At 43.7% G+C, this 25,578-nt stretch overlaps 1 protein-coding gene across 3 annotated transcripts; it reads right to left on the reverse strand.

Annotated features, from left to right (window-relative positions):
• Positions 1-2,660: 2,660 nt before the first annotated feature.
• LOC109895689 (calphotin) lies at positions 2,661-25,337 on the reverse strand. Of its 3 annotated transcripts, XM_020489588.2 has the most exons (11): positions 24,720-24,954; positions 20,963-21,541; positions 11,842-11,889; positions 11,484-11,732; positions 11,176-11,217; positions 10,769-10,867; positions 5,542-5,634; positions 5,315-5,419; positions 4,601-4,771; positions 4,402-4,474; positions 2,661-4,294 (listed from the first exon to the last, which is right to left on the reverse strand). In XM_020489588.2, the coding sequence occupies exons 1-10, from the start codon at positions 24,762-24,764 to the stop codon at positions 4,412-4,414; spliced, it is 1,494 nt and encodes a 497-aa protein (XP_020345177.1). In that variant the 5' UTR covers positions 24,765-24,954; the 3' UTR covers positions 2,661-4,294; positions 4,402-4,411. The 3 variants fall into 3 exon arrangements, with proteins under 3 accessions (XP_020345177.1, XP_020345178.1, XP_031686180.1); XM_020489589.2 differs by lacking the exon at positions 20,963-21,541 and having other exon boundaries at positions 24,720-25,337; XM_031830320.1 differs by lacking the exon at positions 11,484-11,732.
• Positions 25,338-25,578: the final 241 nt, after the last annotated feature.

Consider the following 25,578-nt stretch of genomic DNA (forward strand, 5'->3'; position numbering starts at 1 on the left):
TAACATTTTCCACCTTCTCCACTACTGTCCAGTCAATGTGGATAGGGGGGTGCTCCCTCTGCTGTTTCCTGAAGTCCACGATCATCTCCTTTGTTTTGTTGACGTTGAGTGTGAGGTTATTTTACTGAAACCACACTCCGAGGGCCCTCACCTCCTCCCTGTAGGCCGTCTCGTCGATGTTGGTAATCCAGGCTACCACTGTAGAGTTATCTGCAAACTTGATAATTGAGTTGGAGGCATGCATGTGTAACCGATGTGAAATGGCTAGCTAGTTAGTGGGGTGCGCGCTAGTAGAGCTTCAATCGGTGACGCCACTCGCTCTGAGACCTGAAGTAGTTGTTCCCCTTGCTCTGCAAGGGCCGTGGCTTTTGTGGAGCGATGGGTAACGATGCTTCGTGGGTGTCAGTTGTTGATGTGTGCAGAGGGTCCCTGGTTCAAGCCCGGGTAGGGTCGAGAGGACAGACTAAAGTTATACTGTTACACATGGCCATGCAGTCATGGGTGAACAGGAAGTACAGGTGAGGGCTGAGAACACACCCTTGTGGGACCCAATTTGTTTGCAAATGTTACTGGCCTGCCCTACATAGAAGGCAAAATTGGCATGGTAATTTGGAATGTCCAATCAATGAGCATTATGGGTAACGTAGTAATTCTACAGATTAGAAAAATGCTTACATAATTTACATTGTGGCAGCATGGTATCCCAAAGATATAAGACATTCCAAAAAACAAAATTGGACACAAATAAAATGCAAAACACAGCAGAATATAAAGTTTACTGTGGCATGTAAGAGGACGACGCACTTCTTTTGAGAATAAAATTAAGAAAATTGGCTCAAAATTGTAAGAGATCCTCCCGCAGTTAGCCCTTGATCATAACTCAGTTATATTACATTACACGAGTCATTGGACAAAGGTTGTCTTCTGTAAAGGGGAGTTTTGTGAAGATCCCCGACGCTCGGTCTGAACATTTAACACGCATCACTTGTGGTACAATTTTCGAGGAATAAGGACCTTATCTTTCATATGAGAGAGAGATCATTTTCTAAAAACAAAAGGCTAAATTGATACACACCTTGATAGGGTTAGGATTAGTGTTCCCACACGGCCATATCTCCATGATACAGTGCTTGTTTACGGAAGACAAGAAGCGACCACCTGTGCTAATTAGCTAGCTAGCTAGCATGCTCCGAACACCTGTGTGAAAGTGTAGCTCAGGAAGTGTAGTTTCGTCGGATGGAGGCACCCATAGTCGTATGGATGTGTAAAACTGCTACAGTAAGTGTATATTTTTAATTTGAAGGATTTCTGGCAGATGAAAGATAAGAAACATATGTTTCGAAAGCCGTATCGCAAGCAATGATTATTGATGCTTCTAAACATTAAAAGACCACGTCGGTATTGTAGTTCAAATGAGGCAGTTGAGAACTGTAGGGAGAAGGCAGAATGCCATGTAGAGTTTGAGAGCTACCCCACAGTTAGAGGCGTATAGTATTGTAATATAGATATTCAAGAATCAAATGGCTATATATATATATATATTTCATTAATTTATAAGTCAAAAAATAGATGTAGCAAGTGCGGATTCTAGCTTTATTTATATTTATTCTACGTTTTATTTTACTCATGATACACTTGCTAAAGTAGCAGACATCTTTGGATCTGTGGAGATCTTTCAAATACATTTTCAAATGACTCAACTTGTCAAATGCTACCAGTCTCCTAAATTCACATCCTAGATGCATAGAACTAGAGCATGGTGTTTTTCCTAGGTAGGTAACAGCGACAGAACTAGTTGTAATAATGTCCCTTTGCTGCTACCCTTATGTTGTGCCTTGGCATGTAACGTTAACTCTTTTCAACTATTAAATAAATACTTGTGTGGTATTATTAAATTAAAATATTGAAAAGGGATTATGAGCTAATGAAAACTCTGTATTACATGCCACAAAATGTAGTTGGTCCCATGTTTCATGAGCTCAAATTAAAGATCCCAGATATTTTCCATTCATACAAAAAGCTTATTTCTCTCAAATTGTGTGTAAAAATGTGCTTACATTCCTGTTAGTGAGTTTCTCCTTTGCCAAGATAATCCGTCCATCTGACAGGTGTGGCATATCAAGAAGCTGATTAACCCGCATGATCATTACACAGGTGCACCTGGTGCTGGGGACAATATAAGGCCACTCTAAAATGTGCCGTTTTGTCACACAACACAATGCCACAGATGACTCAAGTTGAGGGAGGGTGCAATTGTCATGCTGACTGCAGGAATGTCTGCCAGAGCTGTTGCCAGAAAATGTAAATGTTAATTTCTCTACCATAAGCCACCTCCAATGTCATCCAACCGGCCTCACAACCGCAGACCACGTTTAACCATGCAAGCCCAGGACCTCCACATCCGACTGAGACCAGCCATCCGGACAGCTGATGAAACTGAGGAGTATTTCTGTCTGTATCAAAGCACTTTTGTGGGGAAAAACTCATTCTGATTGGCTGGGCCTATGTCATGGGAAATCAATAGATTAGGGCCTAATGAATTTATTTCAATTGACTAACTCAGTAAAATTGTTGAAATTGTTGCATGTTGTGTTAATATTTTTGTTCAGTATACATCTGATTACTACATTTAATGTAGAATAAACAGGCCAACAACTGGATCACGGTGAGTAACATCTTTATTCAAAAAGGTGAATGAAATCCAACCCAGCATATTCATTACATAACTCCTCATGGTATCTTCCAGAGCACGGAACCGTGTACGCAAACTGCGGTTGTACCACATCTAATGGTCTATACAAAACAAAATTAGAAAATATAATTTTTAAAAACAAACATGATCTACAAGCCCCCATTTTCAGTGGCCAGATTTGAGTGTAGTTAATTGAACGTTAAAGCTGAACTCCAGTCTCCTTTTCACCTTATTTAACACCTGATTTACTTAAAAGGTACATCTCAACAGGTGGTCCAGGTAAGTCATAACGTAGCATAAGTAGGGGGGGGGCTTTCCTCTTTTGTTCCTCTATTTTTACCCTTTATTGTGTGTACTTTACTGTATATATATACTTGGGATATCACTTTTCAACAGTAAAAGTTAGAAAATCGCCAGAGGACATCTTTAAGATAATCTGGCCAGAGGGCCTGAAAAACTTCACACCCTTTCTCATTGCCCAGGGCAGACTTTCTCCAACAGGACTGTAGACACATTGTCAGTACACAGTGAAGAGGATGGGTATGCTATTCAATCATCCAAACTGCTCGCAAGCGTCTGCGTAGCCAGGCGCTAAAATAGAACTTGGTTTTATTTTTGGCACGTGACACGCTGTGAGTCCTGCATCTCCCAACTCCTCATTGGTTTTTAGGAGTATAGACCCACACGGGTGATTGAAAGCAGAACTGAGATCGACACTCTAGTCCAGTTGATAGTGGTAATGCACCTTAAAGTTGGTTACCAACCGCCATATAAAGTCCACAGAAGAAGACTGAAGAAGGAGAGATTACTAGAAACTAACTAGGTTTCCACTTTTACCTGTGGATTAATTGTCGGAGTAGAGGACACACGATTTTGTGTGACTCAAAATGTGTCAAAATTCTACAAAAGATGCAGGGGAAAAAAGGACCTTGTGCATTTCAGGTAAAGTAACAACCCAATATTTATATCCCAGGACAAATTAGTTTGCAACAGCGAGCTATCTAGCTAAATGTCCATGAATGTTTCATGTGTTTCAACCTGTCCCCAAATTAATATAGTTGGTTCAGAGTTTGTTTTGATATTTCATCGTACATGTCCTGATCGCGTCTGGTGTGGATGGACAAAATCAGCATGCATGTGATGGAGCACGCAGACACACGCTCGTGCCCGGTGTTGTCAGCATGTAGAAAACACGTACAAGGAAATACCCCTCCCATCCATACAAACATGGTCCAAATGCGAAGACAAGTAATTTCCACATTCATTAACTTTACAGTATCCATACACAATGTATGCCATTTACAATCGATGCAAATCCACAATACATGCATTACGATACAGAAAATCTATGAAAGAAGCCATAATTTGTTCATTCCAAATATTCACATTCTGATCCAAAGACTCTTATTCCCCCACCTTGATGCCGCATTAAAATGTGTTTGTTTGATTTTCTTTTGGTGAGAACCTAAGCAGGAAAGGCACTGAGTGTTGGATGTTAATGAATTCCTGGCGGTCCCTTGAAGCCCTAAATATTGAAAAGTAACATTTGCTGGTCGGCTCCCCGTGAGGCTCTCTTCAGTCCTCCATACTGACTGAGGAAATCTATGGCGAGACAGAAACAATAACAGAATGTTAATGCCAATTTAGACCCAACGCAAGTGCGTGTGTTCAAACGAAGCGTTTCGGGAGATTAAACAACAAGTCCTCACCTGCAGAGGTCTATCCCTCAATGGCCACCTCAGTTGCAGTATGTCCATTCAATGCTGCCTCTGCTGGGATATCCTAAAGAACACGGGAGGGGTTTCGATGGGAATGTAAGAAAGGAGGTGGTTGATTTACAATACGCGTAAAGACAGATCGTAATTGATTGGGAAAGTTGGATACAGTCGTGTCACTATATGCTCTTACCACGGAGGCGAGCTCTACGGGCGCAGAGGCGAGCTGCGTGTGACACTGCAGTTCTGAGATGACAGGCTGGGGGGCTGAGAAATGTCCAGAGAGGACATCCAGGGCAGTATTCTCATCCATGGCGTCCTTTTTGGATTCGATTTCCATCTGGGCTTCAATTCCCTCTTTAGCCTGCAAAGGCAACACACCCAGTCAATGTTGAGCGCACAACTAAAATCAGTAGTCCCACCCACTAGATGGCATGCCTGATGCAATAAAAGGAGCTGGAGGAGCCCACAGCCCAGGAAATGAACAGAATGTAAAAAGGAAGACCATAAGGAGGGAGGATTGATCCAAAGATGGGCGAGAGAAACTTGCGAGGAAGCAAGAACTCCTGGATGGGCACATTTCAAAATGTGCGAGAGCATTCAGATGAGAGGATAGCCTGCACCAAAGTATTTGATCATATGTTAGTGCTTAATATACCAAGGTGATTGCGTAAAGAGTTGGTTTGAGTCATTTTAAAAAATGTGCCTGAGTAGATGAAAAGCTTGTAGGTTATTATGGTTTAACTCCTCCTCCTCTCCTCTCTCCCCCACCTTTGTCACCTGCCTCCAGAGACCAACCAGACAACGGGGTTACAGGAGTACGCGTGTGTCTCATGTCTGCTCTACCAAAACTACATCTGGCATTGGGCACCTCAGTCTCTGCATAGAAAAAAGTAGGAAGACTCACGGCGATGACTTTATCAGCTGTAACAGGGGCGGGCTCAGATACTGGGGGGACGTTGTTCAGCGACTCCGATAGGGCCTCAAGTGAATCTGTTGGGACTGCGGGCACCTGAACAGAGATGACACGCAGTCAGACTTGACGGGATGTCAGCAGGTGATTAAAGTTGTGCCAAAACGACATCCTTGTGTGTATGTGTTAAGAGTAGGTGTGATTTGGAGCCCGAGTCTTACCTGCTCCTCAGCCATGGCTGCCTCCAGAGTGGGGACAGATTCTGTGATGATAAAGTTGTCGGCCACTGTATGGATTACAGGGTCTACTGGGGCCTGGAGAGCATAGGACTGTTACACAATGTTCTAATTCTAACTTAACTTCCATTTCTCCTTTCTTACTGAGAAAAGTAAAGGGACTGAGTAGGGAAATGACAAATGGGAAAACAAATCTTAGTGTTTAGACGGCCATTTATCGGTTTTCCGTACAAATGTAATTAAATTCCATGTAAATTCACAATGCAGAATATGGTCCTATTGCGTACGACCGCTATAGGGGGCAATGAAGTTTTATCTACCGCAGTCATAAACTGAATCTCAAACCGAACACTTGGCCCCTAAGCCTTTTGTCGAGTGGCCATTTGTTGTGTTCGATAGTACACCACTCGAGTCTGCAAGCGTTTTGGAAAAAATTAGCATGCATACATGTTTCATTGGCTAAAATAAAAGTTAATAGAAATGTTCCATACGCACAAAAAGTGTATGTTGTGCACAAATTTGTTTACATTCCTGTTAGTTAGCATTTTTTCCTTTGCCAAGATAATCCATCCACCTGACAGGTGTGGCATATCAAAATGCTGATTAAACAGCATTATCATTGCATAGGTGCACCTTGTGCTGGGGACAATAAAATGCCACTCTAAAATGCGCAGTTTTGTCACACAACACAATGCCTCAGCTGTCTCAAGTTGAGGGAGAGTGAAATTGGTATGCTGACTGCAGGAATATCCACCAGAGCTTTTGTCAGAGAACTGTACTACCATAACCCTCCTCCAATGTTGTTTTAGACAATTTAGCAGTACGCCCAACCGGCCTCAACCACAGATAACATGTAACCACACCAGCCCAGGACCTCCACATCCGGCTTCATCTGCGGGATTGTCTGAGACCAGCCTCCCAGACAGCTGATAAAACTGTGGGTTTGCACAACTGAAGACTTTCTGCACAAATTATCAAAAACGATTTCAGGGAAGCTCATCTACGTGCTCTCCGTGCAATTCGGCATTGTAACCGAATTCTGTGGGCAAATGCTCACCTTCGATGGCCACTGGCATGCTGGAGAAGTGTGCTCTTCACAGATTAATCTACAGAGCAGATGGTGTGTATGGCGTTGTGTGGGAGAGCGGTTTGCTGATGTTAACATTGGTTGCGGTTAGGCAGACATAAGAAATAGACAACGAATACAATTGTATTTTATCTATGGCAATTTGAATGCACAGAGATACTGTGACAAGATCCTGAGGCCCATTGTTGTGCCATTAATCCGCCGCCATCACCTCATGTTTCAGCATAATAATGCACAGCCCCATGTCGCAAGGATCTGTACACAATTCCTGGAAGCTCAAAATGTCCCAGAACATCCCAGAACATCCATGGCCTGCATGTCCAGACCAGTGGCTGTCAGTGCCCTTTAAGATGAGGGAGCATGATTTTATTTGTTTTTTATTTCATGAGCATGCCCTTAATTCTATTACAGCATATAGGATGAAGGTCATTCATATGTCATTCATCCAGTTAAATGTAACATCGATAGGTTTAGGTTACTATATGATACTCAAATTTTCACCTTCACCCATCATGAGGTTGCTACAACCTAGCCTATGAATGAAAGTTTACAACGTAGGTGCACACAGATCAAGAGAAAATGTTGGAGGTAACACATGGACAGACAGTGACACATTCAATCCCGCCTTGCATATTCTTACCTGTATCAAGCTAATATATGGTGTAATCATTAGTCCAACAGTTGCAAACAAGAGTTTCTATTAAACATTCAGGTATGTTTATCCCAATTTTTTCAGTTTAAGAAACTTTTTTCAACAGAATTGGCGGAATGAATACACTGCTGATCACGCGTAAACACTGTTCACTTTAATAACAGCCACGTTGTATTCCTTCTCGCATCTATGCACTCTCCTCCTCTCACCTTTTCCCTTCGTCGCTTGTGGATGTCAATGCACAACACATCAGCTGTATGTGACCAGGTGAAAAAAAAACTTTCCAAACCAAACCATATCATAACTGCTACACACAGCCTACCTCGTTGTCACCATATTAGCTAATGTAATGTCATAGTCAACACAGCCAATAGAACTAACGTGATAGTAAACCTGCTACAATCAGTAACGTTACAGTGTACAGTCAGTAACCAGTTTAGGTCAATAAATTACTAAAACCAAAAGGTACCTTGACTTGGAAGAGTTCCAGTGTTGTGCTAGATAGTCATAGCCAGCTAGCATTGCACCCCTCTTTTTGAGCGGGGTGTTTGAGAAGGCTAAACTAGCTAGCTGCATTTGCTAGCTAAGTAAGTGAAACTGAAAAAGAATGACCCTCTCTCTCTCCATTTTGGAAGGAATGTAGGTCAAAACTGTTCAACTATTGCCTCTTTGAGTAAACTACTCACCATATTTGATGTACTGCAGTGCTAGCTAGCTGTATCTTATACTTTCAGTACTAGATTAATTCTCTGATCCTTTGAGTGGGTGGAGAACATGTCAACTCATGCTGCAAGAGCTCTGATAGGTTGGAGGACGTCCTCCAGAAGTTGACCTAATTACTGTGTAAGTCTATGGAAGGGGGTGAGAACCATGAGGCTCATAGGTTTTGTATTTGTATTTATTATGGATGCCAAAGTAGCAGCTACTCTTCCTGGGGTCCAGAAAAATTAAGGCAGTTTATACAATTTTAAAAACATTACAATACATTCACAGATTTCACAACACACTGTGTGCCCTCAGGCCCCTACTCCACCACATATCTACAGTACTAAATCTGCGTGTGTGTCTGACAATGTTTGTGTTGCTTCACAGTCCCCGCTGTTCCATAAAGTGTTTTTTTATATCTGTTTCTAAAATATAATTTTACTGCTTGTGTCAGTTACCTGATGTGGAATAGAGTTCCATGTAGTTATGGCTCTATGTAGTACTGTGTGCCTCCCATAGTCTGTTCTGGACTTGGGGACTGAAGAGACCTCTTGTGGCATGTCTTGTGGGGTATGCATGTGTGTCCGAGCTGTGTGCCAGTAGTTTAGACAGACAGCTTGGTGCATTCAACATGTCAATACCTCTCATAAATACAACATAGTGAGAAAGTCAATCTCTCCTCCACTTTCAGCCAGGAGAGATTGACATGCAAATTATTAATATTAGCTCTCTGTGTACATCCAAGGGCCAGCCATGCTGCCATGTTCTGAGCCAATTGCAATTTTCCTGAGTCCTTTTTTGTGGCCCCTAACCACACGACTGAACAGTAGTCAAGGTGCGATAAAACTAGAGCCTGTAGGACTTGCCTTGTTGATAGCGTTGTTAAGAAGGCAGAGCACCGCTTTATTATAGACAGACTTCTCCCCATCTTAGCTACTACTGTATAAATGTGTTTTGACCATGACAGTTTACAATCTAGGGTTACTCCAAGCAGCTGAGTCATCTCAACTTGCTCAATTTCCACATTATTTATTACAAGATTTAGTTGAGGTTTAGGGTTTAGTGAGTGTTATGTTCCAAATACAATGCTTTAAGTTTTAGAAATATTTAGGGTTAACTTGTTCCTTGCCACCCATGATCTCTGTAATTGCAAACACAGGTTTCTGTACCAAATATTAAGTTCTGCTTTTCTGATGTATCAAATACTTATGTCATGCAATAAAATGCTAATTAATTACTTAAAAATCATACAATGTGATTTTCTGGATTTTTGTTTTAGATTCCATCTCTCACAGTTGAAGTGTACCTATGATAAAAATTACAGACCTCTACATGCTTTGTAAGTAGGAAAACCTGCAAAATTGGCAGTGTATCAAATACTTGTTCTCCCCACTGTACCTTATCAAGCATTTCATACATATTATCCAGATACTGACTGTTAGCACTTGGTGGTCTACAGCAGCTTCCCACAAGAATGGGCTTTAGGTGAGGCAGATGAACCTGTAGCCATATTACTTCAACAGTATTTAACATTAGACTGTCTCTAAGCTTTAGAGGAATGAGGTTGGCTGTCTTTTCGGTAGATGGCATAACCATGTATTGCTACATTGCTGTATCTAAGTGAGTTTCAGAGATAGTCAGAATATGAATGTCATCTGTTACAAGCAAGTTATTAACTTCATGGACCTTGTTTCTTAGGCTACATATGTTAATATGGGCTATTTTTAGCACTTTTCTTGGTTGCTTGATTGTTTTTAATGCTTTACTGGGAAGCTTTTCAGAGGTAGACTTACTCATGTTATTTACATTGGAGCTGATAGTGCATGGTGAGCTGCATAAAGTGGTCTTCCTACTATTGCACACCGCCTCAGTGCTAACAGTGTTACTCTGGTTTATAGGCTCATAATTACTGCTTACAATAGCTGTAGAATAAACAGATGTATTTGTTGCAATTAGGGCTACATAAATTAAATGACTTACATTGTGTTTGCCAATGCCCCTAAGATCATGTACATTTGATGCAGCATTATGATGACTCATTGTCACAATGGTAGGGATTAACTGAGCTGGTCCTGGATCATTTACCAGTCATTGTTTCAACGTAGCCTTGAAATGCGTGGACAGAGTCCAGGAGCCAATGTATGCAGAGGAGGACAAAAGCTAGCTGTCCTTCGGTTACACCACAGTGCTACACTAGAGAACGGTGTTGAGGCTACTGTAGACCTTCATTGTAAAATAGTATGTATTAATACATTATTTGGTGACGTGATTATGTTTAGTATAGTTATCTAAAAAGTATAACTTTTAAAATGTTTTAGCATTTTAAATTTTATGAAAATAACTGAGAATGGTCCTCCCCTTTCTCCTATAAGGAGCCTCCACTGATCAGACATGTCACACATTGAGCACGTTTGGAATGCTCTGGATCAATGTGTACGACAGCGTGCAGAGCAGGCTGTTCGTTGCTGTTGCTTGCCTTTCTCTGACATTTTTCAAACTTAACGATGACGAGCAAAGTGCTTTATATCCAATCATTTAAAGATGCATCTCTTCGACTAACGTTACATCATTGTTGCATTAGGTTTTTGTTTATTATGCAATTATCCCTTTATGATGATAATTTAGTGATAACTGCACTGTGATTACAATTTTGTGGAAGCTAACTTTTTCGGTTATGTATTTTTTCTTAACGTTAACGTCCCAATTTTGTTTAACATTCACACCCTTAGGACTGAGAAGGCTTAATGTCATGCGTTGGTCAGCCTTACCTCTACAAGGGGCTCTGAGGGAGCCACGTTGGCTACGGGGGCTTCATGAACTGGGGCTACCACGGGCTCCGACAGCGTTTCTGGGATAATTTCTGTTTCCTGGAAGAGAGAGGTTGGGGACAGGTCAGTTTGATTCCAAAGCAAAAATTAGGCGACACATAAAAAATCGACCATCGGTCAATACAGGCACGACAAGTTGAGCAAACACTGAAGTATAACATTTGTGAAGTGTTCCAGCTGTCCACTAGGTAGAGCCATAACCTTACTAATAGGAGCAATCACTAGCTCAAAAGCCCAGGCTGCAATGAGCTGATACGAACACTTAGGAAATGGGTCTAGTGGCATCTAAATATTTCCCATGTAAAAGAAGTTGCACAATAATAAAGTAGTGAGAAATGTCTGCTTACAACTGGAACCTCATCAGGTGCCTCTGTCATGACAGGCTCATCCTGGAACGAGGAGAAATTACTCATTAAAGACTCATCCAATCAAACAGAAAATAAATATCAGATGCTTTTTCTGAACGCTGTTTAAGAGAAAGAGGAAGGGTAAGGAACAGAGCAAACCACACATGATCACGCAGTACATGCACCACCACACAAGACAACATCAAGCAAAAGAACAAAGGACTTGAGTTGAGCTTTTTCAGGAAAGGCAGAGGTGTGAAAGCAGAGAAGGGTCGTTAGCGACGTAGCACGTTAGCATGATGTAGCACCTCTGTGACGACTGGGGCCTCCTCTACTTCAACTTCTTCAGGAATGGCATCTGCGTTGACCATAGGAATGACCTCAGCTTCAACCTCAGGACTGTCCTCTGTGTCGATCACCACCTCTTCAGTTTCTACTACTGGGGCAGCTACGGCCTTGACCACGGGCCCGGATTCTGGCTCGACTACTGCCTCGACCTCCGCTTGGACCGTGGCAACTATTTCAGCCTCCACTTCGGCCTTCACCAACTCATGTGTCTAAACATGCAGTAGAACACGGTCAAAGACGCCACACACACAAAAAAATAACCCACCATGCAACAGGACTATGGAACTATGGGTGATATACACTCAGTACTAGGTTTACCTCAAATTGGTCAGGAACTGACACGGGAGCCTCAGGGAGGGATGCGGCCTGCAAGTGGTAGAGAGAAAGAATTCGTTATTAATATACATATTGACTGACTACTATAAGTAAATAGATAGTAGGTTTGGGACATAATGTTCATTTCGAGTCTAGGATAAAGCAATTCAGACTTGAGTTCTGACAACCACATGACGGCAGTTTATTTTAGAAACAATGGTGGGTGGGTGGTGCCCAATTGTTGTGTTTTTCAACCCATTTTTTTTGAAACCCAAGGTTTTGAAAAACACATACATTTCAGAGATCATAAACCTTCCCTTGGAAAACACACTAGAGGTGCAAACACGCAAGACAAGCTGCCACGCCCCCCCCCCCTCTTCTCTCCATGTCAGGCAGAGATAAGAGAACAAAGTTCAAGAACAAAGTTTCAGTGAGCAATTCAAGATCATTTATGTGAGCAATCCGGAGTTGTGGGGTCCACACTGTTATTGCATTCCCCTCGTGAACTGCGCCCCAGTCCATGCGTGAGGAGTTGGTCGTCACCACTTTCCTCATTGCTCCTACCCTTAGGGGAGTGCCAAGAATGAAGAATCGAGGGGCTCTTTCAGTGGCAGAGAGCCGAGAGACATGCAGAGGTCGCCTTTATCTGACGATTGAAGTGATGCCGTGTACACAGACTTCCGCAAACCCCCAGTGCTGGAAGTTTCATTCTCAGTAGGCCAAGATGTACTACTGAAATGGAGGCAATCAACCCCAGCACTCAGAGGCGTGTCTTGATCATAACCAAGCACTCCCTGTGGAATAGGGAAAGGCACTGTCGGAATGACTCTTTGCCTCGTAAGAGTGAGAATCAAGCATTATGCCTATGTATTTTATTCTCTGTGTTGGCACCAAACAACAATTTTTCTGATTGATCTTGAACCCTGGTTCTGAGAGGTGGGTTACACGGGAAGTCGTGCACCCGGGATGGGGTGCATAGCAGGTTTCCCAGGGGTGTGAGGGCTGTCTCTTACACACTTGCTGAATAATCTACCCTGAATGGGACAGCAAGGCTGTTCCTTGAAAATAAAACCTTTGAAACCTTGTGTGCTGGCAGCATGCTTATGTGAAAATAAGCATTCTGCAGGTCGACTGAGGTGAACCAGTCACCTCTACGAATAGAGCGAGACAGCACGTTGAACATACACAGAGTGTACAAAACATTAAGGACACCTTCCTAATATTGAGCTGCAACCCCCTCCCCCTTTTGCCCTCAGAACAGCCGCAATTTGTCAGGGAATGGACTCTACAAGGTGTCAAACGTTCCACAGGAATGCTGGTCCTCGTTGACTTCAGTGCTTCCCACAGCTGTGTCAAGTTGGCTGGATGTTGTTTCGGTGGTTGACCAATCTTAATACACATGGGGACGCAGCAGTGTTGCAGGGAACCAGGAAGTACCGGAAGTAAAGCAGAGGTGGCTCTCTGCCACTAGTATGGCCCTGATAGCCACTTTGCGTAATAGAGATTTCCTCAAGTATGCGTGCCGAGTTGCCAGTCGCTACTGATTCCAAAGTTCTGCACGAACTGCAGTCGTAATGCTTCGTAACCATGGACTAGACCCAGGGCTGGACTGAACATTCACGGCAGTTCCCTGCTCTGGTGACGAGTAGCCAGCAGGTCAGTAGACTCTCGCTCACCAGTGGTGCCGGAGCACCCTCTGGTCGTGATGGAGCAAGTCTCCTTTTTATTGTATTTTTGCTCTGTGGCCTTGGCATGATGCCTGGATACAGCAGACTTGTTTTATTGAAAAGGGGAGTGTTAACACACTGGAACTAGGGGACAGTGTTGGTGGCGACGGACAATTAGTCGATACCCGGTCTACGGGGCAGGCAAAAGTTGAAGGCTTTGCCCTCCTCCTTTCAAAGTTTGCACTTCTGCCGCATGGCGGAGACAGCCGGCCCCAACAGTTCCCTCTGGTTGACGGGAGCGTCAAGATAATCTGATTTCTCCTTTTCCGACAGGCTGGACAATTTGAGCCACAAGGCTCTCTCTTCTACCACTGTCTCATGGTGTGGCCACAGCCTTGAATGGCGCTCCTGGAGGCTCGGCGGTTGAGGCCTGTGACGACACAGATCTCATCCCAAAGGTCTGGGTTAGGCTTACCGATAGCTTGGAGATTGTGCATTTCTAACATCAAATCAGCCTGCTAAGCCAGCAGTGGCGACATAATGTTCAATGCCAGTACAAAACGTGTGGCAGACAAGTAGAACTTTTGGTAGATGGACACGGAAAAGCGGTCCATCTTACCAAGGAGAGAAGTGTCTGTTAGTGATGAGGCATTGGGGTTGACGGAACATTCAGGCTGGCAAAAAGTCTGGTTTGGATCTTGCCGATCAAGAGGCTGTTCCAATTGCGTTTGGCTTCTGCCACGCAAGCTGGGATGGCTGAGAAGAGTTTCTCTCATGGGATGGTGCGAAAGGGGAGGTCCCTGCCATCGTACCAGTCCCTCTCTGCGCTGCCACCCACCACGAGTTCGGGCCACTGAATACGTCTGGTCGCTGCCCGTTTGAAGATATCAATGAGTGAATATCTGTCATCCGCCATCGATGCCCCACTAAGGGCAGAAGAGGACCTAGAAGTAACGGTGTATGCCTCTTTGTCCTCTTCCTCTATCTGGAGGAGATCATCATGCCATTGTATTCTTCGATGATGAGAAAAACTAGGTGAAGGTCCTCAGGATAGCCATCCATGGTGTCAGCCCATGAGGTCTGGGTCTGGATGGTTCTCTCCCCGCTCGAAGGCAGTGTGGGAGAGGAATCACTCTGCACACTCTCTGACAGAGGATGATTGCAGCAAAATCCCCACAATGGATACATGACCGGGCGTCCTCAAATGCTGCATCCTCGTGTTCAAGACCCAGACAGATGACATGCCCTGCATGGGCACGGATGTACCGGTGCTGGAGTCAGGGCTGGGCCTTGCTCGGTACCCCTTGGGCTGAGCTAACAGGTGCAATGGCTCTAAAAAAAAACAGCTAATCCGAGAACAAAGTGAAATGTAGCTAGCATTCACCACTTGGGCTAGTAGCCTAGCTATTTAGCACAAAGTTATCCAAAGCAAGCTAGCGCTATGTTGGTCATGTGATGACTAAAAGCGTGGCTCTCGACTGATAAGCTGTGAAGCTAGGACGGTCGGTTTAGTCAATGCAGCACGATAGTGGGTTGAGCTAAACAAGAGAGCGAGCTAGTAATTCCATCTTTCCAGGTAGAAAAAGTTGGTAGGATAGCTAGCCGGACTAGCTAAGCCGTGTAGCTAAGCTAGCCATGTCCCGTAGCTAACTAGCCAAGTCTCAGCAGCTAGCTACACCAGGAGACAAAAGCAAAAGCTCATTCTTACCCCAAACAAAAACTTTCCTTTCGGTGAATTCACCAAACACAAAAGCTGAAAAACCTGCACTCAGGAGTGTAACCTCAAAGGCACACCTGTGAACAGTTAGGTCCAATGCAGCCATTTTTATTTTAATAACAAATCATTTCTGGGTAACAAGTACCTTACTGTGATCGTTTTCTATTAAAACGGTAAAAAATAAACAAAAATGTATTCTTAGCAAAGAGCAATTTCTCAATACATTTTTTTCGCTAGGACTGTCTGGGAGTGGTCTGAGTGGGGAGAGGAAAACTGAAAATTAGCTGTTATTGGCAGAGGTTTGGAACTCTTTATTGGTCTATTAACAAATGAAAAGCATGGTGATGTCACCATGAAAGGCCAAAACACCATCCCACCAATACAGGTTGAAATTTCAGGCAGTCATTTCAAACAGCCTTTTCAATAAAAACAGCATTGTCATAATTTTCACAATATTATTCCAACTTCATTGTGGAAATTATATATATATATATATATATACACTACATTCAGAAAGTTTTTGTCCCCCTCATCAATCCACACGCATTACCACATAAGGACAAAGCATTTTTAGACATTTATTAAAAATAAATCACATTTACATAAGAATTCAGATTCTTTACTCAGTACTTTGTTGAAGTCCATTTGGCAGCGATTACAGCCTCGAATCTTCTTGGGTAGGATGCTACAAGCTTGGCACACCTGTATTTAGGGAGTTTCTCCCATTCCTCTCTGCAGATCCTCTCATGCTTCTTGAGGTTGGATGGGGAGCATCGCTGCACAGCTATTTTCAGGTCTCTCCAGAGATGTTCAATCGGGTTCATGCGCAGGCTCTGGCTGGGCCACTCAAGGACATTCAGAGACTTGTCAGAGCTCTGTCAGGGTGACCATCCGGTTCTTGGTCACCTCCCTGACCAAAGCCCTTCTCCCCCGATTGCTCAGCTTGGCCGAGCGGCCAACTCTAGGAAGAGTCTTGGTGGCTCAAAACTTCTTCCATTTAAGAATGTTGGAGGCCACTGTGTTCTTGGGGACCTTCAATGCTACATAATTTTTTTGGGGGGGTACCCTTCCCCAGATTGGGCCTCAACACAATCCTGTCTCGGAGCTCTACGGACATTTCCTTCGACCTCATGGCTTGGTTTCTGCTCTGAAATGCACGGTCAACTGTGGGACCTTACGGACACGTGAGTGCCTTCCCAAATCATGTCCAATCAATTGAATTTACCACAGGTGAACTCAAAATCAAGTTGTAAAAACATCTCAAGGGTGATCAATGGAAACATGATGCACCTAAACTCTGAATACTCATGTAAAAAAAGGTATAGTTTTTTTTTTTTTTATACATTTGCAAAAATGTATGAAAACCTGTTTTTGCTTTGTCATGATGGGGTATTGTGTGTAAATGTTGAAGAAGTCAAGGGGTCTGAATACTTTCAGAATGCACTGTAGCTCGGCTACAACTGTGTAGGGTGAGGGAGGGGCTATGGGCTACAGGTCTTACATTTACTCTGAAACAGCAGCCTATATTCACACAGCTACAGCCACAGTAGCCCCCTCATATCCCTAGCTGTGTACCAAAATGGTCGGATCGCAGCTCGTCTCGCAGGCCCCATAAATACTCAAGGAACAAAATGTACTAAACTGATCCAAGTGCAGCCCTTTCTATCTGACAGATTAGTTTAACCTATTCAGAGAATATTATGTACATAAAGTTCCTAGTACACATCCCCTTCCCCCTCCTTCTTCCTAGAAGCCAAGTTCCTGTTTTTACTGTAAAAATTTAATAGGGAACAATATAACGTCAAGGTAAAAAACTAGAAATCACCACAGAAATGCTAACAGAGACACCCCAATGCCAATGGAGGGGAACTTCTGGAGAGCTAAACAGAGAAATGATTCAACACACGTGGGAGAGAGAGCCTGTTCTATTCTATTCTGTTAAATGTGTCCACATGTAGGAGATGGGAAGAGAGAGACGGCGGGTCTGAAATCATTTTCTAAGATAATCCATCCACCTGACAGGTGTGGCATATCAAGAAACTGATTACACGGCATGATCATTACACAGATGCACCTGGTGCTGGAGACAATGTAGGGCCAATTTTAAATGTGCAGTTTTGTCACACAAAATGCCACGGATGTCTCTAGTTTTGAGGGAGCGTGTAATTGGCATGCTGACTGAAGGAATGTCCACCATAGCTGTTGGCAGAGAATTTAATGTTAATTTCTTTACCATAAGCTGCCTCCAACGTTGTTTTTGAGAAATTGGCTGTACATCCAACCCGGCCTCACAACTGCAGACCATGTGTAACTACGCCAGGCCAGGACTTCCACATCCAGGTAATTCCCCTGCGGGATCGTCTGAGGGGAGTAGTGGGGGTGTATTTCTGTCTGTAATAAAGCCCTTTGTGGAGAAAAACCCATTCTGATTGGCTGGACCTGGCTCCCCAGTGGGTAGACCTGGCTGCCATGTGGGAAGGCCTATGCTCTACAAGGCCCACCCATGGCTGCACCCCTGCCAAGTCATGTGAATTAAGGTTTATCATGTGAATTTAAGATTAGGGCCTAATGAATTTATTGACCGATTTCCTTATATGAACTGTATTTGTATTTAAGGCAGCAGCTACTCTTCCTGGGGTCAGGCAGAATTAAGGCAGTTATACAACATTATAATACATTCATTACAGACTTCACAACACACTAAGTGTGTGCCCTCAGGCCCATACTCCACTACCACATATCTACAACACAAAATCCATGTGTACGTGTGTGTATAGTGCGTATGTTATCATGTGTGTGTATGCATGTGTCTGTGCCTGTTTGCGTTACTTCACAGTCCCCGCTGTTCCATAAGGTGTATTTTTACCTGCTTTTTAAATCTGATTCTACTGCTTGCATAAGTTACCTGATGTGGAATAGAGTTCCATGTAGTCATGTCTCTATGTAGTACTGTCTGCCTGTTCTGTTCTAGACTGGGGGACTGTGAAGAGACATCTGGTGGCATGTCTTGTGGGGTATGCATGGGTGTCCGAGCTGTTTGCTATTATTTTAAAGACAGCTTGGTACCTTCAGATTTTCAACACCTCTTACGAAAACAAGTAATGATGTCAATCTCTCTTCTACTTTGAACCATGAGAGATTGACATGCATGTCATTAATGTTAGCTCTCTGTGAACTTTTAAGGGCCAGCCGTGCTGCCCTGATCTGAGCCAACTGCAATTTTCCCAAGTCCCTCTTTGTGGTACCTGACCACACTACCTGACAGTAGTCCAGGTGTGACAAAACCAGGGACTGTAGGACCTGCCTTGTTGATAGTGTTGTTAAGAATGAAGAGCAGCGCTTTATTATGGACAGACTTCTCCCCATCTTAGCTACTGTTGTATCAATATGTTTTGACCATGACAGTTTACAAAAAAACTTAGTCAAATCTTTGAAATTGTTGCATTGCGTTAATATTTTTGTTCAGTATAATTAAAATACTGAGCTATATTGTATGCAAATTTTTTATGGGAATGTATATTATTTCATACTAATACAATTGCTCAGAGAAAGACACTAGGCAGGGTAGCCTAGTGGTTAGAGTGTTGGACTTGTAACCGGAAGGTTGTGAGTTCAAACCCCCGAGCTGACAAGGTACAAATCTGTCGTTCTGCCCCTGAACAGGCAGTTAACCCACTGTTCCCAGGCCGTCATTGAAAATAAGAATGTGTTCTTAACTGACTTGCCTGGTTAAATAAAGGAAAAATTAAGTAATATCATTTTTTTCTCAAAACGGTAGAGGTCCAAAATGACACGTTTTCAATACCTCGCCTTGCGAGAATAACAGCACTGAGCCTTTTCCTAAAATGTTTTATGAGTTGGAGAACACATTGAGAGGGATCTTAGACCATTCCTCCATACAGAATCCTCCAGAGTTTCTTGATATCCTTTGTCTGCACCTATGGACTGCCTTCTTCAATTCAAACCACAGATTTTCGAATGGGATTCAAGTCTGCAGACATGTTGATTTTGTGGCCAATTAACTATTTCTTTGTGGATTATGATGTGTGATTGGGGTTATTGCCTTTCTGGAAGATCCACTTGTGTTCAAGTGTCAGCCTCCTGGCAGAGGCAACCAGGTTTTGGGGTAAAATATCCTTGTACTGAGTAAAGTTCACGATGTCATTGACCTTAACAAGGGCCCCAGGACCAGTGGAAACAAAATAGCCCCATAACATCAAAGATCCACCACCATATTATACGGTAGGTACGGGGTTCTTTTGTGCTTATGTATTCTCATTTCGACACCAAACCCACCACTGGCTTGGGAGGCCAAAGAGCTCCATTTTCATATCATCTAACCAAAGCACCAGTTCCAATCCAAGTGTCAATGCCGTTTAGCAAACTCCAGGCGTCTGCCTCACGTGCAGAGGCACTAGGTGATCAATCCATCTGCCAGGCAGCAAGAAGGCACCGAGACTTCCATACCTCCACACTCCTTTTGTTTAAATACTCAAGCGCTCTCCATCGACAGTACCCCTCCCAAAAACTCTGTCTGAATATGAGGCCCATGGTGAAGACACCACGACCGACTGACCAGAGCCACCAACTGTCCACTCTTTATATACCAACACCTGTGTGTGTGTGTGTGTGTGTGTGTGTGTGTGTGTGTGTGTGTGTGCACGGTCTCAGCACTCCTTTGTTAAGAGTGTAAGGATTTGCAACCTCATCAACTCAATAAAACTATTCTGATACGGGTTGTGTATAACACATCCGCTATGCGTGTGGATGCGCCTAAAGTACTTTAATGAAAGCTTGTGCCTAAAGGTCTAAGGAGCATCTGACATGTCCATGGTATGTCCCGCAGCATGGGGCTGGGGAAAAGAGGCATTTTGACCAAGAGCCAACCATCGTGTATAACCACCCCCTCATCCCGTGCTCCACACACATGTCAGCACACACACGTCATATGTGGTCATAGATTAGCTACAGCGAGGGAGGCACTTTAGAGACACTATAGCAGCTGAACAAATGCCAACAAGCACCGTACACATTTCCAACACAGGACACTGAACAAGACAAACATCTGCATAAACTAAACTATTACGATGACACACTACCAACATTTAACTTTCATAAGATTGAAACTTTCACACCGAAGGATAAAGCTACTTGCGACCCGCAAGTACAGATGATTTGGTGTTTATTGCAGGTCGCAAGTAGCTTTATCCTTCATTGGCTAAGATGATTCATCACTAAACCTTAATACAGATGTAGGATCTTAATTTGATCACCTTGTTACAGGAAATGTTAATTTCCACTTCATTTTCCCGTATGAAAAATGGATCAACCCTTACAAAAATGTCCATTAATTATAATCCACATAATAATTCAAATGTCCTCTTGTTGCAGGATTATTTTCCTGCTGTAGCAAACTGGCTCAAATTAAGATCCTAGATCTGTACAGCTCCAGAGAAATGTAATCAATCTCATTTTATCCAATTACTCTCACCACAATCTTCTGAAAAAGTTTTAAAACAGACACAAATCATTTACACTGTAGACCATGTTAATGTACCCGGCAATATATAGTGACTGCAAGAGGCCCTGCCCACTCTCTGTGTACATGTACAGCCTCTTAAATAGAACACACTGTTCTCTTACTGCCCCCTCTCAGTCCATTCCCAACTTGCCAGAAACTGCACCTGACCCCATATACTCTCCGTCCGCAAACAAATTCAAAATGGGAGAGGGCCTTTACCTCCATTACTAGCTCCGTCTTTGGAATGAAGCTTTCTTCAACCTCCTGCACTGCTGCAGTTTCTTCTGTAGGTGGCCCCACTGCAGTTTCTTCTGTAGGTGGCCCCACTGCAGTTTCTTCTGTAGGTGGCCCCGCTGCAGTTTCTTCTGTAGGTGGCCCCACTGCAGTTTCTTCTGTAGGTGGCCCCACTGCAGTTTCTACTGGGACTTCTACAACTGGGACTTCTTCTGGGGCTTCAACTGGGCCGTCGACCACATCTGGGGTTTCAATTGGTGCTTCGACCTCCAATGTGGCTTCTTCAGCCTCTACTGGAGCTTCGACTGGCACCTCAAATTCAACCTCTGCTGCCACCACTTCAGCCTCTAACGCCGCCACCATAGGTTTAGGCTCCGGTACCTCGACTGGGGCCAGCAGCGCTACAACGGGGACGTTTACTACTCGAGTCTGTATGGGGACAAGCTTTGGACACTTTGCCACTTCTTTGACTTTAACAGGGGGGGCCGCCACAGCAGCCACTCCTGGGGTCCCTTTGCCAGTGCCAGCAACATGCTGCTCCTCAAGGACTTTCCTCTGGGCCTGCTGCTCAACACACAGAGCGAGCGAGCGAAAGACAGAGAGAGAGAAGGGTGTCAGATTAACTTTACCTTGAATCACTCCACTTTGATTAAACATTGAAAGATGTAGAGAAAAAAATATGGGGAGAGGCTGCTGAAGGTAATCCAGCCAGAGGGCTGTTAGTTATTGAATTCCTCGTCTAGTTTGGGTTTGATGGGGGGTGGGTATTCTATTCAATGAAATACCAGGGATGCCAAATTAGGATCAACATGTTTTCCCAAAGGGGACAGAGGACTAAACCTTTGAGCTATGGCGCCGATCAATGGGGCGGGGGGGGGGGGGGGGGGGGGGGGGGGGCAAACTAGTTAGATAATGGCAGTAAATTAGCTGAATCGGAGTGATTCTGACAGGTCAAGTCAGGCGGGACCGAAACCTGCGAGTCAGCAGGGCTCAGGGCTCCGGATGGGGCCCCGCATAGCAGACAGTAAACTAATCGCATTATAATCCGGTTACAATCATACCCTACGCCTCGTTAGCTGCAAGAGACGACCGGCCAGCCAGCAGAGTTTACACAGCCCACCAAGTGCATAAGCCCAGTGAGTGTGCATACAAAAACAGCTCTGCCTTTGGTCTGTCCGTCAGACTGCCCCTTTTGTAATGGTACGATTTCGAGGTTTTTTGAACCCGTCATCAACAGGACTAGTCTGAAGGACATTTACTAGGCATCATCATCCTTTGGAAATAAACTAGAAAAACTGTTTTGAAAAGGCAGGGGAGCACAAAAAAAGCACATGTTATGAAAGTCAGTAAGCAGAACATGAGCCCTAGTTAGTGCTCGGAGTGTCAATCAGCAAGAGACCTCCCTTCCACGCACCTCCGTAGATATCTAGAGCACGCAGAGGTGATGAGGCTAACTGATTTGGGATACGTTTTTATTTGGGCTTCTGTAAAAGGTTTCATGGCACAGGCCCTCCTAAAAAAAGCAGTCTGGTGGAGGGCATGCCTACGATTCATTACCAAATACAGGCTTGGTTTGAGTGGAGTCTTGCCAGAAAACTAGGGGGAAGAGAGTGTTTAGGAGAACTTCTTTCTCACCATATTGAGAAGTATTTGCAAGGGATCGCTAGTGTAGTGCATGTACAATGTTAGGCCTACTGGCTTATTGCTGAGCTATGACAGAGCTCTGGATAACATTACAACGGAAAGTCACAAAGGGAATTGAAATGTTGTGATTTGTAGAATACACATTCAAGTTAGTTTATGTGAAAGGAAGAATACATTGTGAGAAGGGTTACAGAGAACTGTCCTGTTGCTGCGTTACATTATCATGCTGTAAATGGAGGAGGAGCACGTTCTAAAATGGAGGATACATGAAACTCCTGGACTCTCATCACCCCCACACACACACACACACACACACACAAATGAAAGGATCTTCAGTCCCCCCACCCAAGCACAGAGTGTGAAAAGCATTGTGACAGTTATGTGCACGTTTGTAATGCCATCCCACCTCTGATTAGACAATTGCGAAAGATGGTTGAATAATACAACCAGTAGTCCTAAAATAAAATGCTCTAATCCCGTGCACGACAATTAAATGAATAGGTGACAGTTTAGGCCTAAATGACTGGCCAAACAATTGCCGCAAACATAGAGTGCAACCCACTGTGTTGTTCAGCACAATTTGCGCCAATAATGTGTGCTAGTGATAAACCTTTTAAAATCAGATTTACAACAAAATCTCAGAACCAGCATGGCCATGTCACAGATTCTTTATAACAATTTATAGATATGGCATCCCGAGTGGTGCAGCGGTCTAAGGCACTGATCAGTGCTAGAGGCGTCACTACAGATCCGGGTTCGATCCCGCAACCGGCCGCAACCGGGTGATCCATGAGGCGGCACACAATTGGCCCAGCGTCGTCCGAGTTAGGGGAGGGTTTGGCCAGCTGGGATGTCCTTGTCCCATCGCGCTCTAGCAACTCATTGTGGTGGCCGGGTGCATGCATGCTGGCTTCGGTTGCCAGTTGTACAGTATTTCTTCCAACACATTGGTGCGGCTGGCTTCCGGGTTAAGCGAACAGTGTGTTTCAAGAAGCAGTGCGGCTTGGCGGGGTTGTGTTTTGGCGGACGCATGGCTCTCGAGATTCGCCTCTCCCGAGTCCGCACGGGAGTTGCAGCGATGGGACGAGACTAACTACCAATTGAATATTACGAAATTGGGGAGAAAAATTGGTAAAAAGTACAAAAAAGTTGATAACCTACTTGGCCAAGTACACAGCGAGATCAAACTTTATGCATGGCCCTTAATCATACATTGCCAACTAAGCGCGCCGTGCCTGGTACGTTACAGAGCCAGGAGTAGACTAAATAAAACAGTTCGACAAGCAGGGTGCTGGTCATGTAGCCAGACGAGCTACATCCAAAGCCCATCATGTAGCTGGGTGGATTGGGATATATGGATTGTGCAACCTGAACTCAGGGTTAGACGTAACAAAGTAAACAAAAATCAGGGAGTTTAAATTTGGTTGTTACATTTGGTATGGTATTAATTTGTGGATGTCCATCATTAATTTCGTATGATGTTACAAATTACAATTTGTATGATATGTTACGAATTGCAATTTGTTGTGGTTTAGGTAGGTGACTACTAGACGGCTAACGTTTAGGGTTAGGAGTTAGAGTTAGCCAACATGCTAAGAAACCTTTGGATTGCTAGATGTTCGCGTTATACACCCACCCATGCACTCCAACATCCAACCAACTCAGACAGCCATAAGTAACCTTCAGTCTTATGTAACCATACCAAACACAACATATCATACTAATGTGATTGTCCCGAATTATCGTTTACCATGTTACGTCTCGCCTATGAGACCAGGCTGATGGATTGGAAATTATATTGGCAGTGGTTTCTTCGCATGCTTCAACCAGTCTTTAAAAAAACTATCAGTAATTTAGAATGTGAAAAACTATTTAGTTTGCCTAAAAAGAGGTTTGCTCGATCATGGTCAGGATCATTCATCCAATGATATATTGTTTAATGTTTGGTGAATTTCAATGGATGAACTGTTCAATGCACTTCGACTACCAGAGTGGAGGGGAACACGTGTAGCACGGATTACAAAAAAATAAAATAATCATCAAATCATAATTAGCTATGATATGGAGGTACTGAAGGAACCCTGGTGTGCGCACTTACCACCCTCCTCATGCGGCGCTTGTTCTTCTTCCTTTTGCTGGGCATGTTCGTGTTTTTGGCTGAAGCTACAAGAAAGAATTAAGAACTTTGATTTCTGTCCTCACCGGAGATGGAGAAAGTGTGCGTCGGCAAAGCGGAGACTGTCACAGTAGCACCGGTCTGATGACCAGATGTTACTGATGGACGAGACATTGTGCATCTTTTTAAAGCACTCGTTGTTGTTGTTTTTTCCATCTCTGCCTGGACCTATCGGGAGGAGGTTGGTGGAGGGGGCGTTAACGATAGAGGGGTGTGTGCGCCCCTTGGTTGATAGAGTCCAGTAGGCTTGCCTTGTCCGCAAACTGGCGTTGTTTTCTGATGTTATGTAACGGTTTTGTCAAGAAGTGATACAACTTTTGTCAAAATGTACTTTTCGTAGTAAGCTTAGGAGAATTTACGCAGCAGGTATGGATAATGAATGTAGCAAGTTAGGATAATAAGGTTAAAGTTAGGAAAAGAGTTAGGGTTAGCTATAAACCCACCAAAATCTAAAACTGTATCCATCTAGGCATACCTCCATCGTTTTGGACGGCTTCCGAAAACGTAGCCTATCCAGACCCTTTTTTCGAGCTCGAATGTGTCGATTCTGTTTGAAAATGTGCGGTCACACTTACGCTTGGTTTGACTGATCTCCTCACTGTTCGTGTCCCATTTATGCATCTCCCCATTTAGAACATGCATAAACTAGCCTACTCCTCATGACAGTGTTTTAGCTCGGGACAAACAGAGTTGTCCTAACTTGTCAAGTGTGTTTGTCTCTGTTGCGTTTATGATCTTCACATGTGCTGAAAATAGATTTAAATAATCTGAGCAAATATAG

This window comes from Oncorhynchus kisutch, linkage group LG8 (genome assembly GCF_002021735.2).
Source record: "Oncorhynchus kisutch isolate 150728-3 linkage group LG8, Okis_V2, whole genome shotgun sequence".
NCBI classification, from domain to species: Eukaryota; Metazoa; Chordata; class Actinopteri; order Salmoniformes; family Salmonidae; genus Oncorhynchus; species Oncorhynchus kisutch.